At 43.0% G+C, this 26,148-nt stretch overlaps 1 protein-coding gene across 2 annotated transcripts in view; it reads left to right on the top strand.

Annotated features, from left to right (window-relative positions):
* The window catches only part of UCHL5 (ubiquitin C-terminal hydrolase L5), a 164,883-nt gene that overhangs the window by 24,067 nt on the left and 114,668 nt on the right, over positions 1-26,148 (top strand). For both annotated transcript variants that reach the window (XM_044301278.1, XM_044301277.1), the window contains exons 3-5: positions 3,697-3,802; positions 5,427-5,552; positions 10,032-10,093. In XM_044301278.1, the coding sequence (XP_044157213.1) occupies positions 3,697-3,802; positions 5,427-5,552; positions 10,032-10,093 (294 nt within the window). The remainder of the gene's footprint in view (positions 1-3,696; positions 3,803-5,426; positions 5,553-10,031; positions 10,094-26,148) is intronic.

Here is a 26,148-nt window from a genome sequence, read left to right as displayed (position 1 = left end):
ATGGTTGACAAGTGGTTCAACTAGGGAGGAGTTGAGTGTGGTAACACAATTTGAACACCACGCCACATTATTTACTGGCTACGTATGCCCTACCACAGCCTAAGAGGTGCTCTGTTTATAAAAAAAAAAAAAGACACCACCTTCCTCCACTCACCTCAGTACTGGTGGCGCATGTGCCTCCTATGCGCTTTATTGTTTACTATTACCATTAAAATGCCATCAAGCTGTCCTACTAGATGTTTACCAATAAAAGATAACTGGTAAAGCTGAATAAAATTGATGATTTCTAGACAACATTGTTATCATTCAGCTGGAAAATACCATGCTTGTGCCAGTGCTGGAGATGCTAAGGCCCCTTTCACACGGGCGAGTACTCCGCGCAGGTGCGATGCGTGAGTTGAACGCTTTGCACCCGCACTGAATCCGGACCCATTCATTTCTATGGGGCTGTTCACATGAGCGGTGATTTTCACGCATCACTTGTGCATTGCAGCATGTTCTATATTCTGCGTTTTTCACGTAATGCAGGTCCCATAGAAATTAATGGGGTTGCGTGAAAATCGCAAGCATCCGCAAGCAAGTGCAGATGCGGTGCGATTTTCATGCATGGTTGCTAGGTGACAGTTTATTTGCGGTATTATTTTCCCTTCTAACATGGTTATAAGGGAAAATAATAGCATTCTGACTACAGAATGCTTAGTAGGTGGTCAATTGAGGGATAAAAAAATTAACTCCCCTTCTGATGGACCATGTGATCTGACGTCACCACAGGTCCTAGCCGGTAGTTCATCATTAAAGAAGAGACCGGGAACTACGCGATCAAGAGGAGAAGGTGAGTTAATTTTATTTTATTTTTTTTAACCCTCAATTGATCACCTACTGAGGCCTCTTTCACACTTGCGTTGTCCGTATCCGGCGTGTACTCCACTTGCTGGAATTACACGCCGGATCCGGAAAAACGCAAGTGTACTGAAAGCATTTGAAGACGGAGCAGTCTTCAAAATGCTTTCAGTGTTACTATGGCACCCAGGACGCTATTAAAGTCCTGGTTGCCATAGTAGGAGTGGGGGAGCGCTATACTTACAGTCTGCGCGGCTCCCGGGGCGCTCCGGAGTGACGTCAGAGCGCCCCATGCGCATGGATGACGTGCCATGCGATCACGTGATCCATGCGCTTGGGGCGCCCTGACGTCACTCTGGACCGCCCCGGGAGCCGCACGGATGGTAAGTATGCTGCTCCCCCGCTCCCTGCTACACTTTACCATGGCTGCCAGGACTTTAGCGTCCCGGCAGCCATGGTAACCATTGAGAAAAAGCTAAACGTCGGATCCAGCAATGCGCCGAAACGACGTTTAGCTTAAGGCCGGATCCAGATCAATGCCTTTCAGTGGGCATTAATTCCGGATCCGGCCTTGCGGCAAGTGTTCAGGATTTTTGGCCGGAGCAAAAAGCGCAGCATGCTGTAGTATTTTCTCCGGCCAAAAAAACGTTCCGTTCCGGAACTGAAGACATCCTGATGCATCCTGAACGGATTTCACTCCATTCAGAATGCATTAGGATAAAACTGATCAGGATTCTTCCGGCATAGAGCCCCGACGACGGAACTCTATGCCGGTAGAAAAGAACGCAGGTGTGAAACAGCCCTAAGCATTCTGTATTCAGAATGCTATTATTTTCCCTTATAACCATGTTATAAGGGAAAATAATGCAATCTTCAGAACATCAATCCCAAGCCCGAACTTCTGTGAACCAAACATGTGCGATGTTTCTCACGCGCGTGCAAAATGCATTACAATGTTTTGCACTCGTGCGTAAAAAATCGCACGTGTTCCTGCAACACACCCGCCTCTTATCCGGGCCAAAAATATGACGCCCGTGTGAAAGAGGTCTAAGGCTACTGGAGCCTGGACTAGGTACTTTAAGTAGTCAGTATCCAGATACTTAAATGTGTTAAAACCCATAAAGGGGTTGTGTAAGAAAAGTGAGGCCCCCCCCCCCCCCCACACACACCTCCGTTGCTGGCTCCCTGCAGCTTCTCCTCCAGACCTGTGATGTTCCGATGAGCTCCCTCGATGTAAAACTTCAGCTTGACATCGCCACAGCCAATCATTGGCCACGACGGAGACCATATTGCATCATGTGAGCATTTGTCAAGACTGAAAGGGAGCTGGTCCCTGCCGCTGCCAGTGATTGATTTATTTTTTGGGGTCAGTCAAAACGGATGTTTACATCAAGGGAGTTCAGCAGAGCATCGCAGGCCTGGAGGAGAAGCACTCTAAAGCAGGTAATCTGCCCTTTACAGGTTTGCAGAAAATAAATTTGTTTTCCCTATTGGACAACCCCTTTAACGAAGTTAGATTTTCTATTTCAATGTATGTAGGCTTCACATAGGTATTCCTTCTTTATTGTACTAATCCTAGCATGGAAGTGAAATATATAAGATTGGTAGATGTGTTAATGATAAAGTATGAAATGAAAAGCAGCACAAATTCGCTATTGGCTTGTATGCATGCTGGGTGGCCAAGTGATTAAAGGCAACACTTGGGGAGAGAAAATGTTTTTCTAATCTGTTCACATGGTTGTGGTGCTGTGCATGTGGTTGATTTGTGTCCTAGATCTAAAGGGGCTTAGATGAGTTAGATACAAAACTGCTCCCCCTACAGGTGATGTCTTAAAACAGTGTTGGTCACTGTGTGGCACGGCACCTAAAATTAGAGCATAGACCCTTAAAGGGCACCTGTCACCTGAAAAACGCATATTAAACCGACCACAGTACCTTACAGTATCCCCCAGTGTGTTGCTAATCATGTATTTCTTTCCTCTTTGTGTTTCTTCATACTTGTTAAAAATGCAGTTTTAATGTCAGTTGGCGCTGTCTCTGAGTCAGGCTTGAAGTCAAGGGGGCAGTGGCCTCCTTGCTTCAAGTAAAGCTAAGCCCGCCCCTTACCCCTCCTCTCTACAATTAGATGGACATACTGCCGTGATCACACTCTTCTGGCGCATGCGCAGTACACTGCCTGTTACAGCGTGACGGCCAGGCGAGCGCGCGATCGAACTGTCCGGCGCATCCGCAGTCAGCAAAATGCAGGTGGGTGAGTGAGGATCGCGCTGTAATAGGCAGCATACTGCACATGCACTAGAAGAGCACGATCTCGGCAGCATGTCCATCTAATTGTAGAGAGGAGGGGTAAGGGGCGGGCTTAGCTTTACTTGAAGCAAGGAGGCTGCTGCCCGCTTGACTTCAAGCCTGACTCAGAGACAGCGCCAACTGACATTAAAACTGCATTTTTAACAAGTATGAAGAAACACAAAGAGGAAAGAAATACATGATTAGCAACACACTGGGGGATACTGTAAGGTACTGTGGTCGGTTTAATATGCGTTTTGCAGGTGACAGGTGCCCTTTAAGAAAGGTTAGTAGCACATTTTTTCCAACTTATAAGAGAGTCATGTTCTAAGTGCAAATTTCACTTAAAAGCAGTAGATCACTGTAGAAATAGGATGACCGTATCTTCCCGTGGTTGTTTCTCATTGGCCCCAGAAAGAAAAAGATCTTGCGAAACAACTGAAAATTTAGCATATTTAAAACGGACACATTCGTAAATACTTGTACATTTTGTGAGAAAAGCCTAACTTTGGGACCTTTCTTAATCTATATGGACAATCAGATGTTACATTCTACCATTCTGTGTTTCAGGCCTGTACAAGGTTTAATTTTCCTTTTTAAATGGCAACAAGGGGAAGAGCCATCTGGATCCATAGTGCAAGACTCCCGACTGGAAACAATATTTTTTGCGAAACAGGTAGATCTGTTATTTCTTTGCCTGATTTACTGGGTACTTTCACACTTGTGTTATTGTATTACGGCAGGCAGTTCCGGCAATCTGTATGCAAACTGATACCATTTGTAGATGGATCTGGAGGCGGATTCGTCTCACAAATGGATTGCAATACCGGATCCGTCTCTCCGGTTGTCATACGGAAAAAAACGGATCCAGTATTTATCTTTTTTCACATTTTTGTAAAAGTCTTTGCATGCGCAGACCGCAAAACCGATCAGTTTTTCCGGAGCACTTGGGGCCGAATCCGACATTAATGTATTTCAATGGAAAATAATGCTGGATCCGGCATTCCGGCAAGTGTTCCGGAATTTTGGACTGAGAATATACTGCAGCATGCTGAGGTATTTTCTCTGTCCAAAAAACGTACAGTGACTGAACTGAAGACATCCTGATGTATCCTGGATGGATTTCTCTCCATTCAGAATGCATTAGGATAAAACTGATCATTTTTTTTCCTGGTATTGAGCCCCTAGGACAGAACCCAATACTGGAAAACTTTAACGCAAGTGTGAGAGTACCCTAACACTATATCAATACAGCTTCATGAGGGATCGGTCATGTCAAACTAATTTAATCAGTTTCTATGAGGAGGTAAGTTCTAGACTTGACAGCGACGAATCAATGGATGTCGTATATCTGGCCTTCTCCAAAGCATTTGACACTGTACAACATAAAAGGTTAGTATATAAAATGAGAATGCTCGAACTGGGAGAAAACGTCTGTAAGTGGGTAAGTAACTGGCTCAATGATAGAAAACAGAGGGTGGTTATTAATGGTACATACCGGTACTCAGATTGTGTCACTGTCACTAGTGGGGTACCTCAGGGGTCAGTATTGGGCCCTATTCTCTTCAATATATTTATTAATGATCCTGTAGAAGGCTTGCATAGTAAAGTATCAATTTTCACAGATGACACTAAACTGTGTAAAGTAAATAACACTGAAGAGGACAGTATACTACTACAAAGGGATCTGGATAGACTGGAGGCTTGGGCAGATAAGTGGCAGATGAGGTTTAGCAAGTTTCCAAGACTACTCAGGTCTCTTCTTACTTGTTAACACAGTATGTGAAGATTCATATATTTATACATAACAGTACATAGGAATAGTACGGTGGATAAGACAAGTGAGGTAAAGCAAATCAATATAAATAGAGAGTAAAGTAAACAGACAGTTGTAGCAGCAAATAGTTCCAGCAATTACAGATGGAGTGTGAACAGTTTACTTTCTGTCCGCAATGGGAACGCAACCAAACGGAATGGGATGTATTTTGGTGCATTCAGTTTCATTCAGTTTTGTCCCCATTGACAATGAATACTATTCCATGATGGATCTCAATAGCTGAATAGAAAGGGCTAATGTGAAAGTAGCCTAACACTGTGCAAAAATATTTTTACCTCCACATAGTTATGAATCATCTGTATTTATGAGGGGAGCACTTCCTTTCCCCTCTCCTGCTTCTCTCAGCTGTGCCACAGAAGGATCCGCTTTAACACATTAATATAGTGTACTATTTATTTATTTCATATTTTACACTACTAGAATAATTTATCCTTATGATTTTTTTTTTCTTCTTCCCAAATAGGTAATAAATAATGCATGTGCCACACAAGCAATTGTAAGCATATTGCTAAACACAACCCATCCTGATGTAAATTTAGGAGAAACACTGTCTGAATTTAAAGAATTCACCCAAACTTTTGATGCAGCTGTAAGTACTCAGTCAGGTTTGTTGCACTGTTTGTAGCACATCCTTAATAAATGTGTAATGTTCTTTCACTTTAAAGTATTTTCTAAGTCTATGAAAATAAAAAATAACACTTCAGTTGGTTACTGTGTGACAGACTAATGCTGAATGAGCTCCTTGATGCATGCTTTGATAAGGGCTCATGCACACGAACGTGTGACGGCCAATTCCCACATTGCGACCCGCAAACATCGGGTCCGCAAAATACGAGCCTCGGCCGTGTGCACACTACATCACGGATGTGGACCCGTTCACTTGAATAGGTCCACAATCTGCGCCACCAATGATTTTAATAGGGGGGGGGGGGACACTGCGCCACCAATGATAATTAACCCTTAATACAGGAGGTGGGTACTGGCAGCAGATCACCGGGGGGGATCCGGGTAACTCCTTCCCTGCCAGACTGTCCGAGAAGGCGGAACGCCCAGGATTACTGGGGGGCAGCCATGGGAGGGCAAATACCCAGGAGCCAAGACAAAATTTCTGATCGTTATGGCAACCTGGCGCCTGGGATTTGTCGAGCCCTGTATTAAATTATAAAAAAAAAATCTCCTAGCGCCGTAACAGAAAAAAATTAATAAAAAGCATGTTTATTATACGGGGGGGGGGGGGGGGGGGGCACTGCGCCACCAATGTTTATTATACGGGGGGCGCACTGTGCCACCAATGTTTATTATACTGGGGGGGGGGGTGCACAGCGCCACCAATGTTTATTATACTGGGATGTATATAATGTGATGGAGCTCAATGACCTCATCACAGGTCCTGAAGAAAGAACAGGAGACCGGCAGCTAAGCGATCAATTTGAGGAGGTGAGTTAATATTATTTTTTTTAACCCTCATTGCCACTGCCCACTGCGCCACCAATGTTTATTATACGGGGGGCGCACTGTGCCACCAATGTTTATTATACTGTGGGGGGCGCACTGTGCCACAATGTTTATTATACTGGGGGGGGGGTGCACAGCGCCACCAATGTTTATTATACTGGGATGTATATAATGTGATGGAGCTCAATGACCTCATCACAGGTCCTGAAGAAAGAACAGGAGACCGGCAGCTAAGCGATCAATTTGAGGAGGTGAGTTAATATTATTATTTTTTTTAACCCTCATTGCCACTGCCCACTGCGCCACCAATGTTTATTATGTTGGAGGGGGGAGCACTACGCCACCAATGTTTATTATATTGGGGGTGTGCACTGTGCCACCAATGCTTATTATACTGGGGTGTTGGGGGGGGGGGGGGGGGGTTTGGGGGCGCACTGCGCCACCAATGAAGATAACTGACCTGGTATTACAAATACAGGAGGCGGGTGCCGGAATCAAATAAGCTGCACCTGATCTCTATGACAGGGAGCGGCGATCCGCTGTAGTTGACCCCTCAGGTACAGCCCCTGTCATAGAGGTCGGGTGTCGGCTATTTGATTCCAGCACCCGCCTCCTGTATTTGTAATACCAGGTCAGTTATCTTCATTGGTGGCGCAGTGCGCCCCCAAACCCCCCCCCCCCCCCCCCAACACCCCAGTATAATAAGCATTGGTGGCACAGTGCGCACCCCCAGTATAATAAACATTGTATAAACAGGTCAGTTATCTTCATTGGTGTTGCAGTGGCCACACCCCCTCCTCCTCCCGTCTCTTCTTATTGGCAGCGGCAGCACAGGGGGGAGGGAGAGACTCCCCCACTGCGCTGCTGAGAAGAACATTGGTGGCGGGGCAGAGAACTATCATCTCCTGTGCCCCGCTGCTGTATTCAACTGCAGAGCTGCGGTGTCGGGTCTAGTCGCAAATGGCGACAAGACTAAAAAGTCTTGTCGCCATTTGTAAATTCTAAGTCGCATTGGCGACCATTTTGGTACCGTGCACTTTATCACAGTATATTTAAAACTTACTGTATATAAGGAGAGAGGACGTCTATATACTGTATATTTATATCTCTGTTGGCTCTTGCACGCAACTGTATTTTTCATCTGCGTACGATGCATATTTTTTTGCAGATAGAACACTGACCTATTATGGCAACACACTTTTTTTTTCTGCAAATTAAAGAACATGTCCTATTCTGGCCCGTATAGCGGACAAGCATAGTTATTTCTGTTGATGGGAGTGAGAAAATGGTCAAATTGCAGCATTTCTTACTCAAAATCAGCCCCAAAAACTCCTCAAAACAGCCTTCCATTTATTTCAATTGGAAGCACAACAAACAGCTCTGTATGTGTCCATGCGTTTTTGCATGTTTTCTGCACGAGCTGAAAAATAACATGCAGATTCCTCACTAAATTTTGTAGACTGACTTAAAAAATCCTTTGTGTGAACATAACTTAAAACTGGAGCTGTTAGTTTGTTCATAGAGCAGTAGTGCTCACAGAATAAGGGCTCATGCACATAAACATATTTTTTTCCGTTACCTTTTTTTTACAGATCTGTATGTGTAACTATTCACTTCAATGGGGCTTGAAAAAAAAAAACGGAAATGACTCCATATGCATTCTGTGTCTGTATGTCCATTCCACAAAAAAATAGAACATGTCCTATTGTCCGTTTTGCAGACAAGGACAGGCATTGTTACAATGGATCTGCAAAAAATGGATGCAACACGGACATCACAAGGATTTTATCCGTTTTTTGGAAAATCCATGTTTTGCGGACCACAAAATACATACGGCCGTGTGCATGAGCCCTTACTCTGTTTCCCCTAAAACAACAAACCAAAGGGTGAGTGGTCATTAAAGGGGTTAAAGTACATAATATTTAATAAAAAAATTATGAAAAAATGCCTCCTCAAATGTTGTCCTCATAATGTTAGACCTGTAAAAAACAAAAAAAAAAAAAAAACATGAAATGGCTTAATAAGGCTACTTTCACACTAGCGTTTTTCTTTTCCGGCATAGAGTTCTGTCACAGGGGCTCAATACCAGAAAAGAACTGATCAGGTATATCTCCATGCATTCTGAATGGAGAGTAATCCGTTCAGTTTGCATCAGAATGTCTTCAGTTCAGTCTTTTTGACTGATCAGGCAAAAGATAAAACCGTAGCATGCTACCGTTTTATCTCCGGTGAAAAAAACTGAAGACTTGCCTGAGTGCCGTATCTGGTATTTTTCCCCATAAGAATGTATTTGTGCCGAATCCATCCTTCCGGCATGCGCAGACCGGTAAAAATGTGAAAAAAAGATACAAGACTGATTAGTCTGTCCGCATGACAAGCGGAGAGATGGATTCGTTCTTGCAATGCATTTGTGACACGGATCCGCATGCGTCTCACAAATGCTTTCAGTCACATCAAAATCGGCGGATCCGGCTGGCAGTTCCGACGACGGAACACCGGATCACACTGCCGCAAGTGTGAAAGTAGCCTTATCTTCATTTTAGTTTAAATTTCCTAGCTTTGAACTCTCAAATTATAAAATTATTTTTGAAGTCAGTTTTTCATTATCAAATATCAGACAATAAGTTTGTATATTTGAAGTGTAACTGCCTTTCTGATATATTCTTAATATTGTGTAGGAATAGAAAACATGGCTTAGCAGCACTCTTAACTGAGCATTGCTAATGAGAGCTTGTCCTTTAGTTCTACTGATTGCTGAAGATGCCTATGTGTAACATACAGAGGCTTCCAGTCCACTGATATTTTGCCCCCAATTTGGGGGCACATTCTTATCAGTAACGATATAATGAGTGTCAGAGATAAAAAGCCAGTCAGCTAAGCGAAGCTAGAGTAAAAATTCTGATCCTGTTACTAGAGAAACTGAAGGCTGCACAAAGACAGTGGTTCGAAATTTTTATTAAAGACCAATTGAAAAAAATATTTTTAGTTAAAAATGAGTACAGTTCAATAATAATAAAAAAATATTCCCTAAAAGTCTTTAACTCAAATTCTATATATTTTATTCACTTCTGTTTTGCAACAAATAGTACATTAGTTGATGGTGCTTTCTGTTTTACTGCAAATAATAGTATGTTAGTTGATGGTGCTACTATGGGAGAACTGTCATGATGGGTGAAATTAAGGGGTTTTCCCATCACAGACAATGGGGTCATATCTCTAGGATATGCCCCATTGTCTTATAGGTGCGGGTTCCATTTCTGGGATCTACACCTATATCCATTCATTTTCTATGGCTGACTCGGCTATTTCCATCGGGCCCATAGAAGTGAATAGGAGTGGTGGCCAGTCATGCTCAGTGCGCTTCCATTCACTTCTTGGTGGTGGCCAGACCAGAGACCTCCAGCCACCACCTTGCGGTGCTCCATTCCTGATATGGGTGTGGGTCCCAGCGGTGGGACCCGCACCTATAAGACAATGGGGCATTCCCTACCGATATGCCCCCATTGTCTGTGATGAGACAACCCCTTTAATGTGCATTTGGTTAGACGTTTGTTAATTTCTTGTGGACACCTCAGTGACATATTTTATTCATGTAGCCATTTCTGTTTTTTAGATGAAGGGCTTGGCATTAAGCAACTCTGAAGTAATTCGCCAAGTACACAACAGCTTTGCAAGGTATGTGTTTTTTTTGTTTTGTTTTTTCAAGCCAGTGATTTAAAGTACGTTTAATGGGATTGTCCAGTTTTTTTTGTGAGTTGTAAATGTTTCAGAATTATGTACAATCGCTAAATGTTGTTTTTTAGATTTGATTATTTATCAAATTATAAGTTACACAGAGAAACAAGTAGAGAGTGAATACACATGTTCAGGATTTATGTGCAGACAATCCGCACTGAAATCCGAGGATGTTCGCAAGGAAATCGGTGTAGTCAATCCTCATCAATTGGTGCTGATTTACATGCAGATTTGGTGCAGAATTTCCGCATGTGGATTTTACCCTCCTCATTGAAGTGAATAGAGAAAATCCTGTCAGGAAAAATAAAATAAATTGCTCAAAATCCGCACTTAAAAAATAGTGCATAGTGTGCATGAGAATTTCAAATTCTTATAGAATACAATATACATGACCTACGTTGCGGATTTTCTGCACAAAATCCTGATCGTGTGCATTTAGCCTTAAGATAGAGCCTATAGTGTCCTTGGATAAATTCTAGGACTTTGCCTACATTACTCGGAAGGTTTGTGACAGAAACTAGTATTCCTCCTCTCAATCAGCACAAGTACTGAGAGTCCGTAACTGGATTTTATGGATATTTTCAAACCCTAAATGGCAAGGCCTGATAGAGCCTAAGTAACAAGCATTTTGTTCTACCATTGCATGCCAGGAGACGTGGCTTTTTTTTTTTTTTTTTTTTTCATTTACCATTATTTTTGAATGTATGAGTTGGATTCTTAGTAACACCATTTTGGCATGAATATCATATATTGCTTTGCACTTTGGAGGGATAGATTCCACCATTGATTTTCATCTTTTATCAGGTAGAGGCACTACCAGAGTTGCCCCCTTCCCCTCTATTATATATTCTAGCCATTTAAGACCCATCACTGAAGATTAGACAAGACTATACAGGGGCCCTATAAAAGGGCATAATGATTTGAGGACAAATTTGAGCTATTTTGCAGGCCACCTAGTCTTCATGTCAGGAAGGTGGTGACCTCTAAGATTTATTCCAGAGTTTGGTCAAAATGTTGTGCTTGGTGTTCTCAATCTAAAAATTCCTGCTAGATTTTTTCCATTCAGACGGTATTAGGGTTCCTACAATCTGGTTTTGATAAACGGTTGCGTCCTAATACTTTAAGGGTGCATGTATCAGCACTAAGCTCGGTCTTTTATATTAAAATTCCGGACCACCCTTGGATTATTAGGTTTTTGAAAGGGGCAGATAGATTGAGCCCCTTTATTAGACCTTATGTTTCTCCTTGGGATCTTAATCTGGTACTTTCAGGGTTAACGATAACACCCTTTGAGCTATTGTCTGATGTGTTGTTAAAATACATCACACTAAAGGTTTTGTTTTTAGTGGCCATCACATCAGCTCGCAGGATTTGTGAGATCCAGGCTCTGAAGATAGTGGAGCAATTTCTCATGATATTTCCAGACAGAATGGTGTTTAGGTTGGATGCTTCCTTCCTTCCTAAGGTGGTTACAAATTTTCATAGACAGGAGGAGATGTGTGCAGGGCCATCTCAGCCTACTTGGAGGCCACAAAGGCTTTCAGAAAATCAGATTATCTGTTTGTACAGTTTCAGGGAAAATTTAAAGTTTCTAGTATTGCCGATTTGATCCATGTGACACAAAAGACTCATTAGCCACATGGATCAAATCGGCAATACTAGAAACTTACAATGCTATGGGGGCTTCGCCACCCAAAAAATTCTAAGCTCACGCCATAAGATCAATTTCCACTTCATGGGCAGCAAGAGCTAATGTTTCAATAGAACAAATCTGTAGGGCAGCAACATGGTCCAACCCTCACACCTTTATAAAAAATTATAGAGTGGACACGCGGTCAAAGCAGGAGCTTTCCTTTTGGTAGGAGAGTTATAGAAGCCATCGCCTCCTTAGTAAAATTTTGATCTAATATCTCATGGTATGAAGTCATGGAGGATAAAAGGGAAAAAACATATTACTTACCGGTAATTTCCTTTTCATGAATCCTCCATGACGGCAGGGATTAGGTTATAAAAAGTAAATCTTGTGTGTGTGTGTGTGTGTGTGTGTAAAAAAAAAAAAAAAAAAAAAAAAAAAAAAAAAAATACATATACATTATATTGGAAGAATAGATTCTCTAGGCTGTCGGTCCAGAAGACACTGCGGATATGTTGGAGGAGGGTCTATTTTTTACTTCCTGTCCCTACCTGGTTGGAGGCGGGTCATCTCTCATGGAGGATTCATAAAAAGGAAATTACTGGTAAGTAATATGGTTCCCCCCCAAAAGTGGGGGAAAAATGCCCCTGCGTCTCTGGGGCAAATGCTTCCATTTTACATCGCAGTCTGCGATGTATGAGACGGGAGGGAGGAGGGGCGGGGCCCTGTGCAGTCACTGTACTCTTACACTAGGCCCCACCGCTCATGAAACATTAATCCTTATCCTGTTAATAAGTTTAACTAACACTGCGCTCTCCCCTTTTCCCCTGTATCCCCTGTATCCGTACAGCACTTACGAACAAGCTTCCATAGCAGGCAGAGCGGACGGCAGCGGTAACGTCACTCACTGACAGTGAGTGACATTACTGCTGCCATCAGCCCTGCCTGCTATGAAGTGCTGTACTGATACAGGGGAGAGCGCAGCTTTAGTTAAACTTATTAACATGATAAGGATTAATGTTTATAAATACTGCGGTGAGCAGAGGGCCGGTGTATTGCGGGACACTGTTTTGAGGGGGATCTGTGGACGAAATATAGCAGTGCCATCCACGGATTCCTCCCCGTAGCGGTGCCATCCACAGATTCCCCACCCCGTAGCGGTGCCATCCACAGATTCCCCACCCCGTAGCGGTGCCATCCACAGATTCCCCACCCCGTAGCGGTGCCATCCACAGATTCCCCACCCCGTAGCGGTGCCATCCACAGATTCCCCACCCCGTAGCGGTGCCATCCACAGATTCCCCACCCCGTAGCGGTGCCATCCACAGATTCCCCACCCCGTAGCGGTGCCATCCACAGATTCCCCACCCCGTAGCGGTGCCATCCACAGATTCCCCACCCCGTAGCGGTGCCATCCACAGGTCCTCCGTAGCGCGCTCACAGGATTGCAAGGTAAACGAGTTGATCTACAGCCTGCCAGCGGCAATCATTCGCTGGCAGGCTGTAGATGCGATTTATTTTTTTAGCCCCAAAAAGGTATATTAGATGCAATTTTGTTAACAGCGTCTGATATACCTGCTACCTGGTCCTCTGGTCTGGTGGTCCCTTTTGCTTGGATCGACCACCAGAGTACACATGCAGCTCTGTAAGTAGCACCAATCACCACACTACACTACACCCCCCCCCCCCCTGTCACTTATTAACCCCTGATCACCCCATATAGACTCCCTGATCACCCCCCTGTCATTGATCACCCCCCTGTAAGGCTCCATTCAGACGTCCGTATGTGTGTTGCGGATCCACGTATCCGTAAAACACGGACACCAGCAATGTGCTTTCTGCATTTTGCGGATCCGCACATTGCCAGAACTATATAGAAAATGCCTTTTCTTGTCCGCAATTGCGGACAAGAATAGGTCATGTTCTATAGGCTCTACAAAAAACGCAGTGTTCGCCCGATCAGGCCTGATCTTGTGCGCACACTTGCGTTCAGTCCGCCCCACCGCAGTGCCAGAATTTTTTTATTCTGATCACTGCAAAAACACTGTCAAATCGCTGTGGCGCTATAAAGATCACTTTTGAGGGGCATGGCGAGTTCATAGAAGATTTTTTTTTTTTTTTTTTGGCACAAGTTAGCGGAAATGTTTTTTTTTTTTTTTTTTCTTTCTTACATAATGATCTCATATTCCACTAACTTGTGACAAAAAATAAAATCTCACATGAACTTACCATACCCCTCATGGAATCCAAATGCGTAAAAATTTTTTAGACCTTTATATTCAAGACTTCTTCTCACGCTTTAGGGCCCCTAAAATGCCAGGGCAGTATAAATACCCCACATGTTACCCCATTTTGGAAAATTTTAATTTTTTGTCCCAAGTTAGTGGAATATGAGATCATTTTTTTCAATATTCTAGGAACTCGCCATGCCCCTCACGGAATACCTTAGTGTGTCTTCTTTCCAAAATGGGGTCACTTGTGGCGTTTTTATACTGCCCTGGTATTTTAGGGGCCCTAAAGCGTGAGAAGTAGTTTGAAATCCAAATGCGTAAAAAATGCCCTGTGAAATTGTAAAAGTACTCATTGAAATTTGGGCCCCTTTGCGCACTTAGGCTGCAAAAAAGTGTCACACGTGTGGTATCACTACTCAGGAGAAGTAGGGCAATGTGTTTTGGGGTGTATTTTTACATATACCCATACTGTGTGAGAGAAATATCTTTGTAAATGACAACTTAAAAAAAAAATATGGAAAGTTTGTCAATTTACAGAGAGATTTCTCTCACACAGCATGGGTATATGTAAAAGTACACCCCAAAACACATTGCCCTACTTCTCCTGAGTACGGCGATACCACATGTAACACTTGCAGCCTAGGTGCGTAAAGGGGCCGAAAGTCCAACAAGTACCTTTTAGGCTTTACAGGGTTGCTCACAATTTAGCCCCGCCCAAAATGCCAGAACAGTAAACACACCCCACAAATGACCCCATTTCGGAAAGTAGACACCCCAAGGTATTTGCTGAGGGGCATATTGAGTCCATGAAAGATTTAACTTTTTGTCACAATTTAGCGGAATGGGAGACTTTGTGAGAGAAAAAAATAAAATAAAAAATTTCCGCTAACTTGTGCCACAAAAAAAATAAAAATTATATGAACTCGCCATGCCCCTCACGGAATACCTTGGGGTGTCTTCTTTCCAAAATGGGGTCACATGTGTGGGTATTTATGCTGCCCTAGCATTTTAGGGGCCCTAAAGCGTGAGAAGAAGCCTGGAATCCAAATGCCTAAAAATGCCCTCCTAAAGGGTACTCATTGGAATGTGGGCCCCTTTGCGCACCTAGGCTGCAAAAAAGTGTCACACATGTGGTATCGCCGTACTCAGGAGAAGTAGGGCAATGTGTTTTGGGGTGTATTTTTACATATGCCCATGCTGGGTGAGAGAAATATCTCTGTAAAGTGACAACTTTGTATAAAAAAAAAATGGGAAAAGTTGTCTTTTACAGAGATATTTATCTCACCCAGCATGAGTATATGTAAAAATACACCCCGAAACATATTGCCCTACTTCTCCTGAGTACAGCAATACCACATGTGTGACACTTTTTTTGCAGCCTAGGTGCGCAAAGGGGCCCAAATTCCAATGAGTACTTATAGGATTTCACAGGGCATTTTTACGCATTTGGATTCCAAACTACTTCTCACGCTTTAGGGCCCCTAAAATGCAAGGGCAGTATAAATACCCCACATGTGACCCCATTTTGGAAAGAAGACACCCCAAGGTATTCCATGAGGGGTATGGTGAGTTCATGTAAAATGTTATTTTTTCTCACAAGTTAGTGGAATATGAGACTTTGTAAGAAAAAAATAAAAATAATCATTTTCCGCTAACTTGTGACAAAAAATAAAAACTTTCATGAACTCACTATGCCCATCAGTGAATACCTTAGGGTGTCTACTTTCCAAAATGGGGTCATTTGTGGGGTGTTTCTACTGTCTGGAAATTGTAGAACCTCAGGAAACATGACAGGTGCTCAGAAAGTCAAAGTGCGTAAATAATTTTTTTTGCACCATAGTTTGTACATAGTGTGTAAACGCTATAACTTTTACCCAAAACAATAAATATACACTTATGGCATTTTTTTTTTTTTTTTTTTTTTTTATCAAACACATGTAGAACAATACATTTAGAGAAAAATGTATTTAGAAATATAGTTTTATTTGAAAAATTCAACAGAAACATTTCGGTCAATTTCGATTAATATAAAAAAAAAAGTTAAAATGTCAGCAGCAATGAAATACCACCAAATGAATGAAAGCTTTATTAGTGAGACGAAAAGGAGGTAAAATTCATTTGGGTGGTAAGTTGTATGACCGAGCAATAAACGGTGAAAGTAGTATAGTGCAGAATTGTAAAAAGTGGTCTGGTCATTAAGGGGGTTTAAGCTAGGGGAGCTGAGGTGGTTAAAAATATATTTTTTTCTTATTTTCCTCCTCAAAAGGAAAAATAGGGTGAAAAATACGGTAAATTGGTCTAAAAAATAAGCCTTTATATGGCTATGTGAATGGAAAATTTAAAAAGTTGGCTTTTTTTATATAGATATATATCTATAAGTACTGGTTTAATTATTGTAACCTGAAATAATTGCATACAAAAAATAGAGCTAAGAAATGGGGTATTATTCCTACTATAAATGGAAAAATAGAATCTCTTTGCGCACATTTTTTTATCAAACGTGTCTGGCCCATCTACCAGATGTCAAGGTGGCTTCCACAGATGGGTACCTAACACTATTATACCGCTTTGCGCTATGCGGCAACGTCACTTCCGGGAGACGGGGAAGTGACGTATGAGGCGCGCGTCTCCTGGTAACATCAGCACAGCACATGGAAGTGCTGAGTCAACTGCCGTTGCTTGTGCCGCCATGTCAGCGGAACCCCGCTCTCCAGGAGACCCCTCTGCGCCAGTTGCCGTAAGTTCCCCTGTGGGGGAGTGTGCCTATATCACCAATGCTTTATTTGCACTTATGGTCAGGGAACTCTCTCCTCCTCTCCCCCTTCTCAGGCTTTGGGGGCAAATAAAATTTTCAATATATTTGTTATATCAGCCTGATTAAAGTCGCTCTCCCCTCCTAGGTCCCTAAGGAGGCGCAGAAGGTTAGGAAGCCCATATCATGCTTTAGGCGGTTTCCAGATGATTACCATAAAAGACTATGTAAAGATTGCATTTCAAGTGTTATACATGAAGAACAACCTTCCCTAATTGATGAATTTAGGTCCATGATTCACGAAGAAGTCAGATCCTCTTTACCTCAGCTTACTTCTTTACCTAGGGATCCACCTCCAGCTAAAAGACAGAAAATAGCATCCCCCTTTTCCTCAGATATAGACGGAATAGCTGAAGACGCTTCGTCCTCTAGACCCTGGCATGACGAGGAAGCCTCCTCTCACATAGAATACTCTGAATACGACAGAAGATTTTGTTTTTCCTCTGAATGCATGCCAGACTTATTAAAGGCTGTCCGAGCCGCTATGGGGGTGGAGGAAGCCAAGAAGTTCCATTCAGTACAGAACGAGATGTTCGGAGGTCTTTGCGTAAAAAATAAAATAAAAATGTTTTTCCTATAAACGAGAGTACACGTGAGATGGTCCTCGACGAGTGGTCCAATCCTGAGAAACGCCTGGGGGTACCTAAGTCGTTTCGGAATAGACTTCTATTTGATCCAAATGAGTGCAAAATATTTAATGAAACACCTAAGATTGATGTTCAGGTCGCAAAAGTAAATAAGAAGACAGCTGTACCATTTAAGGACGCCTCACAGTTACGCGACCCCATGGACAGGAAGGCGGACAGCTTATTGAAGAAATCCTGGAAGGCCAAAATGTACAACCTAAAGTCTAATATTGCTGCTGCCTCGGTGGCAAGGGCCATGGGGTTGTGGTTAAACTAACTAGAGACTCATATCCGCGACAAGACCCCTAGGGAGGAGATCTCAAATTCCCTTCCCCTGCTGAAGTCTGCCACTGCATTTATGGCGGACGCCTCAACGGAATCCATAAGATTTGCGTCCAAGGATGCCAGCCTATCCAGTGCGGCCTGTCGGGCCTTGTGGATGAAGTGCTGTTCCGGGGATAAAACCTCAAAGATGACGTTGTGTTCCATCCCCTTCTCGGGGGAGTACGTCTTTGGCCCTGTGTTAGACTGTATTTTAGAAAAGGCGGCAGACAAAAAGAAAGGTTTCCCCGAAGAACGATCCTATAAAAAAAAAATTGGTGCCTCTGCTAGTCAGGGTAGGCCCTACAGAGATAAAGGGAAGTCGGGTCGCTGGAGCTACCCCAAGGGTGGCAAGGGAAGGGGCTCTTCCCTCCCCTCCTCCCAGGGTAAATCTAGTGACAATGACGCCAGAGTCGGAGGGAGATTGAAGAATTTTCATTACCCAGAATCCTTGGGCCTGGGAGATCATCAGATCCGGCCTCCAGATAGAAATTTCTTCTTCTCCCCCAAACCGTTTCATTGTAACCAGTCCCGGCTCATCCTCGGTAAACAAGAAAATCAGGCAGGGAGTCCAGAGCCTTCTAGAGATGGGTGTAGTAACCCAGGTCCCATTGTCCCAGGTAGGGCAGGGGTTCTAGTCAAAGATCTTCTTGATTCAAAAGAAGGGAGGCTCATTTCGCACTCATAAATTTAAAGATCCTAAACAAATTTATAGTCTATCGGAGATTCAGGATGGAGTTTCTAAAGTCTCTGATACCACTGATAGGAAGAAACACTCTGATGTGTTCTGTAGACCTAAGGGACGCTTACTATAGTGTCCCGATCCACCCAGATTCCCAGAAATTTCTGAGATTCGCAATTCGGGATCGCAAAGGCTCAATCCTTCACTTCCAATTTGCGTTTCTTCCCTTTGGAATATCATCTGCTCCCAGAGTCTTCACGAAGCTTGTTGTCGAGATGGTGGCCTCCCTGAGGCACAGAGGCTTGGTGATCGTACCATACTTAAACGATTTCCTCATAATTGGGGACAGTGAAAGTCAGCTCAGAGCGGATCTAGACACCTTCCTATCATTCATACGAAATCTAGGTTGTGCCCACTTATCTTCACTCTTAAATCTAATTACACCACCCAATCCCCTCTTCATATTCTTATATATCTGTGAAATTTATATTTTAGTGACAGTACTATGATAGCAGAATTCTGCAAATTCTGAATTTTTAGTAATTAAATAATCTTTATTCTCGGTTGAGTCAAATGCATGCTTCAATCGAAAAGAGGGTCTAGCACAATACTAAGCCCCAATATATCCAATGTCTTAAGTTTCCCTTCCATCACAATCTTTGAAACAAACTTAATACAATTTTTTCCCCCAAAATACATAATCTTCCAACCTCTGAAACTCACCTAAATTTATATTTCCCCATATAGGGGTAAACCTTAATGAGTGTTTTATTCCCAATCATTTTTTTGTATTAACCCATATTAAGTGCATCATATGGCTAATTGGGCACTTCTTTCCCCTAATTTTTATTATCCCAGTTTCAAGAAAGCTGAAAATATTAGATTGGAAACTTTCAAACTCGCCCACCAAGTATTTATACAATCTATCATCCTCCACCATTAGCCACTGTAACTGGGAAGCAAAATAATACCCTCAAAAGCAGGGGACAGACAGACCACCATCTTCATTTAACCACAAATATTTTTGTTTCATCTTAACCCTTTTTCTCCCCCATATGAGATCATTAATCAAGCTTTCCAATACATTGAAAAAGTGGTCCCCTATCCACACAGGACATGAAGATATGACATATAGAATCTGCGGTAACAAAGCTATTTCTACAATAGCAATTCGATCAGCCTGTCGCAGCAATAATTTTTGCCAAGTACATGTTTTATTTTTAACCCTTGTCAGAAGGGGTGAAACATTGAGTTCTATATAATCCTGAATCCTCAAGCTCACTTTTATTCCAAGATATTCAAATGAGTCAGTGGATTTCAATATTTTTACATTTATATTATTCTGCTCTATTTCATATACTATTGGGAGCAGGACTGATTTTGTCCAGTTTATTTTAAATCTGGATATTTGTCCAAATTGTTCAATTATCTTCATTAAATAAGGCATTATGGGTGCCCCCACCTTCCAAAAAAAACAAAACATCATACGCATACAAACATATTTTGTCCGAGACACCCCAAACCCCTTGATTTTCTCATCAGCTCGGACCTTACAGGCCAACAATAATGGGGAGAAGGGGCACCCCTGCCTGGAACCTCTTTGTAATAATAATGATATCACCCCATTAACTTTAATCCTCACTTTAGAATGGCTATACAATAATTGTACCCATCTGATGAATTTTTCCCCCAAGTTCATCTCATACATTATTTTCCAGAGGTATGCCCACTCCACCCTGTCAAATGCTTTTTCCGCGTCCAACGACAGGATGGAGTGGGCCCCCTCCCCACCCATCTGGATATTCAGCAGGGCCCGTCGGATATTCGTTTGGGCTTGACGTTTTGGCACAAACCCTGATTGATCTGGGTGGATTACTTTTTCTATAACTTTTTTCAATCGGTTTGCTAATAATTTGGCACAAATTTTAAAATCCGTGTTGAGAAGAGAGATGGGGCGATATGAGTCCACCATACTCTCATCCTTCCCCTTTTTCCCGACCAAAGTTATTACAGCCTCTGATAAAGACGCGGGGAGACGACCCTTTTTCCATTGCTTCGTTCAGTGCCTGCAAATAAAATGGAAGACTCGCCTCCCCATATCTTCTATATATCTCGAAGGGGAGACCGTCCAAGCCAGGTGTAGAATTACCCTGAATGGATTTCAGTTTCCCGTAATTCCTCCAATTTAATAGGACCATTAAGAAATTCACTATCTTCCTCGGAAGAAGAGTTCTATATCTCCATCATTCCCTACCCTCTCCTAGGAGTAAAGATCCCTATAGTATTCAACAAATTCTTGTTCAATTTCCCCCTGGTTGGACGTTATCCCCCCATCTCTCCTCCGAACACTCTTGATTCAATTATTTTCCTTTTGATTTTGTGTAAGTGTGGACAGCAGTGTCCCTGGCTTTCCAGACTCACTAAAATATCGTGCCCCGTCAAAAAAAAAAAATTTGTTGTGCTTTATCTGCCAGGTAGTTTTTTAATGTGATTTTTGTCTCTTCTAGCTGACCCACCAATTCAGATACATTATTTACAAGGAGTTCTTCCTCTATTTCCTTTATTTTATCTCCCAGCTCCTTCTCCTTTTTAGCGAATCCGCATTTTAACCCCTTAATTTTACCGCTAAAGACACCGCGTAAATATGCTTTAAAGGCGTCCCATACAATTTTATTCATCTCCTCTTTAATTAGAGTAAGATCCACCTGTGCTGAGGCAATCTTCGTAGTCAACTCCTCCAGGCTATGATTAGATTTTTGTACCGCCCCTAGAATTTCCATCAGTTTTTTATCTACTGAATTTATTCTTTCCTCCATACCTTCTCCAGTACCTATCCTCTTTTCACCACCTCCACTTTCCTCTGCAACAGGTAGGTCCCCACCATCTCTCTGACTTTCCTTATTTCCCCTCAGTGAGCTTTTAATTTTTGGGGGGGATTTAATATATTTATCTAATCAAGTTATTGTACTATTTCCCTTTCCCCCACTTGGTGAGGAGAAACCTATCGACTTTCTATTATATGACTTTGGAGGCATATTTACACCACCAGGGATAAAAAAAAATTGAGAAAATCACACACTTAAATTTTCAAAAAAAAAGAATCTCTATTCCCCTACAGACAGTCCCCGCAAGGATGGTAGATCAATAGTTCTTCTGTATGATTCAGATCAAACTTCTCCATTTACAAATCTTTCTTTCTCACTCCTTATCTCCTTTCCGTTCACGTCCTCCAAGTCCCATATTAACCGAGGGGAAAACAAAGAAAAAAAAAAAAAGGATAGCAGCATGATCCCAAACTTTCACGTCCAAAGCAATATAGCTTTTATTCCGGCAATATACAGCAAAGTCTAGAACCATTTATATAACCATACAAAAGGTTCATTGACCGTCCTCGGCTATGCACTTTTTCAGAGACAATCTCCAACTTTACTGCCAGAGATCATAGCCCCTGGTATAAACACCTTTAGCTCCACATCGACATCAGATTAAGATCTTCTTCCATTATACTTTTGGGCAAACATCTACCCCTCTGTTCTTAATGAGAAAGTCCCGGCTACTCATACAGTGCTTTATGATGCTGTTTTACCATTTACCTCTCCCCATCTCCTTCCCTCGAACCGCCAGCCGCTTTAACCACTTCAGATTCGGTGCCAGAGGTATCAACTCGCAGAATCCCTTTAAAAAAAAAAAAAATGGAACTTCAGACCCCTTTCACTCTCTGGACGGGCTTACCGGTGTACAGGACCCTTTTACTCCACCATACTCTGCCAGTTCCTGCAGATCTCCACCGTACCGTCCTCCTTATCCTCCAGCTGAGAGGGGGCCCCTTGCTTCCGCAGCACCGGTCTTCTCCTAGGGGAGCAGTCAAAACGTTCACAGAGACGCCAAGTCCGGTATATGCTGACCCAGCACCAGAGCGGTACTCTCCGTCCAGGCAGGTCAGGCCTAAGTCCACCGTCTCGCTCATCGGCGCGGCACCAAGTCATCCCGGCTACCAAAGGCTAGCTGAGGTGCGCTTGCACCTACACGCCGAGGCCCATAGCACACGACACGTCAGCGTCCTCACGTCATGCCGCTACGCGGTAGGCAACTTTTAGTTGCTGAGGAGGGATCTCCTTAATCAGGGACCAATCCTACACCACTAACCGAACTTCCTAAAGTTGACAGCCTGGATCCTGAGGTCCAGATGCTAAAATCTCAGGGTCTCTCCGACCGAGTAATATCCACCCTGAAGGCGAGTAGAAAGAAGGTCACCTATTCTATCTACTTAAAATTTGGAAGAGGTTTTGTTCCTTGATAGGTAGTCCAGTCCCCAATTCTGAACCTCCTAACATTAAAAAAAAAATCTTAGTTTCTCCAGCAAGGTCTTGTACTTGGCCACAGACCTTCCACCCTTAAAGAGGACCTTTCATTACAATAACAAATCTAAACTAAGTATACAGACACGGAGAGCGGTGCCCAGGGATCTCCCTGCACTTACTATTATCCCTGGTCGCTGCTTCGTTCTCCTGGTATAGGCTCCGGTATCTTCAGATTTTCGGCTCAACTGGGAGGAGCCTGCTTTAGTAATCCTGGGCGTCTCCTTCTCCCAGGCTGTAGCGCTGGCCAATCGCAGCGCTCAGCTCACAGCCTGAGAGGTTTTTTTCTCCCAGGCTATGAGCCGAGTGCTGCGATTGGCCAACACTACAGCCTGGGAGAAGGAGACGCCCAGGAGAACTAGAGCAGTCTCCTCCCAGTTGAGCCGAAAATCTGAAGATACCGGAGCCTATACCAGGAGAACCAGGCTCGCGAATTGCAACACTGTAGGCCTGGTGTATAAGGCACAATGCGGTTGCGGCCTGACCTATGTTGGTAAAACATGTAGGGCCTTTTCAAAAGAGAATACTGGAACATGTTGGTGATGTCCGCCATAAACGCGACAAACCACTGTCCAGACATGTTGTACTCCAGCATGGAGCAGATCCTAATATATTACGTTTCTCCATGATAGAGACAATCAAACACTCTATCAGAGGAGGTGACAGACACGATCTTGAAACAAAAGGAGTCCAGATGGATTCATATGTTAAATACAATGTCAGCACTGGGACTGAATGAGAATATTGATTTATCTTAATTTCTATAGTCTGCCGTAGACTATCTATATAGGAGTGAGGGTATACTATAGCATAGTGTCGATTTGATGTGAGGGGAGGGTATGTAGCCATCTCCAACACTCTGCTATTCCACTCTCTCCTATAAGAAAGAAGTTGAACGTTAAAATAAATAAATATAAAGTATAAAAAACAAAAAAGAAACAAATACACTTATACCTCACAGCCAAGCGCCTTTCAAACTGAGGTTTGGCTCTGTCACGTGTGGCAGCTGTAACTATACGTCATCACGTGACCAGTGACATGGACGATTGACCAAGAGACGCGATGACGCAACGAGGGAGGAGGTACCGGGACACGCCTCTCTGTGTATACCCCATCACGTGAATAGTGAGATGGACGATTGATGCAGCGATACGTCACCGGGTTACCAAGGGACACGATGACGCAACGAGGGAGGAGGTACTGGGACACGCCTCTCTCTGTGTAAGCCCAATTGTGAACAAGCCGAACACTGGCCCCGCCCACATCTAGGCTAGGCGGGCTATTTAAATCAGCCAGCCAGCCAGCAGCTGGTGATCTCACATTGAACTCACTGGGGCATCGGCGCTGGTATGTTTCTGGAAGCACTGACGAACTGACTAAGGAGGTTAGTAATACAGCTATATGCGATGGCTAAGATCTTTATCATTTCTTCCCTACAGACCACCACAGGTCAAGCCGGTAGATCGTGGGCTGTGTATGTAAATACCTCCCTGTAGTCAGTCTTTGGAACACAAGTACCACAATTTATCTTCTATGATGTGGTGCGCATGAGCGAGTTAACATGACCACTGCCAAATGTTACCTGCGGGCACCACTTTATCATTGTGTAAATGGATGTGGTGCGGCACCTGTACTCTTTGCCCATATGGGGATCATATGGGACGTGGCCCTGCCCATTGTTTTGACTGTACTATTTAAGAGTTATGTGTTAATTGGAATCGTATGGCTGTAATGAATAACAGCCTGATACGGGTGACAACTTTACTTAGTGTCATCAGTGATGAGGAAGATTGTGTCCTATTCACGTGAATATTGATGCCTGTTAGGTCACTGAACTGTGTCCCCCCTGATGAGCCCAGGTCATTGGTGTGGGCGAAACGCGTTGAGACTATACATCTATACCAATAGTGCATTTGGCATCGTGATAGACAGCTGCGTTGTGAGAATCCACCATTGTGTGCGCTAAGCAGCTGCCTATAAGTGCGTACCATAGAACATCTTTTTTCTCTTACTCTAACAACATATTGGATTTAGCACGTACCTGTACAGTGCATATACAGCAGTATATCTTGCTGCTCTACATATTAAAAATATATTTTTTTATTATTTTCTTTACCTAGACTAGGTCATCACTAATCGGGGCCTTGACTAGACCCAGCCCAATTATCCCTGGATAGGGGCAGTCCAGGGCATTGCAGGAGGTTCCTGAACACGGGATCGCCCCTATCAGGAATAAATATCTTATGTCAGGTGGTACCCTGTGATTATACAATTTATATATAGCATCCGTGTTTATTCTCCCTCTGACAGCATATCGTCTTAGCTGTGATTACATTCTGAAAGAGCGCCTGCTTCCCCAATCAGAACAAGCCCTCCCCCCTCTTCTTCCCTTGGCCAACATGTGCAGTAAAATGGCACTGGGCCCCATTTTACTGGTTTAATGCAAAGCAAACCTGAAAAGCTTTGTGTTCATTTTGTGTAATAATTTTTGTGAAATTCTTATCAAACCTGGTTCTTTCATCCTTAAACGGCTTTTTTTGTGCAAAGATAGATTACGTTATATCTTTTGGAATATGAAAAAAATGGCTTGGCCACTAAGGAGGTCATTTATTTTTCTGAAATACACCTAAATTCAGCTCTCTGCTCACGCAAGTCTAAAATTTTTGGTGTGGCATGAACAGAGACGGGCCCGTCTCCTTTACCATTTTCTACTCCTGTTTCTGTTTTTTTTTTTTTTTTTTTCGGAACGGAAATACGGACATACAGAAACGGAACGGACACAGAAAGATAATATGAAAAACGCAGAATATAGAACATGCTGCGATTTTTCACGCAACACACAAGTGATGTGTGAAACTCAGCGCTCATCTGAACAGTCCCTTTGAAGTGAATGGGTCCGGATTCAGTGCGGGTGCAATGCGTTTACCTCACACATTGCACCCGCACGGAATTCTTGCCAGTGTGAAAGGGGCCTAAGTGTTTAAAATTACTTCCTGCACCATAGAAATCAGAGAATGCAAAACTTTGGCTGTAATCTCCTGTTTCATATTCTGTACCAAAACAAATTACCTTTTAATGGCAATACCTAACTTTCTTGGGACAAAGTACCCTCTGCAGTGCCACTGGACAGGAGGCTGAGGAGGAAGAGTATGGATGACTGTTTCACATGGCAGAGACGGTTTTAGTGCTTTGTGGAAGGCTGGCCATTGATTTGAATAGATGTTTGTTTAGAATATTTTGTCAGATTTGAAGTCGCTGAATTTCATGTGTAAAGGTAAATTGACCTGTCACGTCTCCTAACATGTCTGTATTAGTGACTAGCTGCATTTGAT

This window comes from Bufo gargarizans, chromosome 7, assembly GCF_014858855.1.
Source record: "Bufo gargarizans isolate SCDJY-AF-19 chromosome 7, ASM1485885v1, whole genome shotgun sequence".
NCBI classification, from domain to species: Eukaryota; Metazoa; Chordata; class Amphibia; order Anura; family Bufonidae; genus Bufo; species Bufo gargarizans.
Note: the sequence above shows the minus strand (reverse complement) of the source record. Positions and strands in the feature narration are given on the sequence as shown.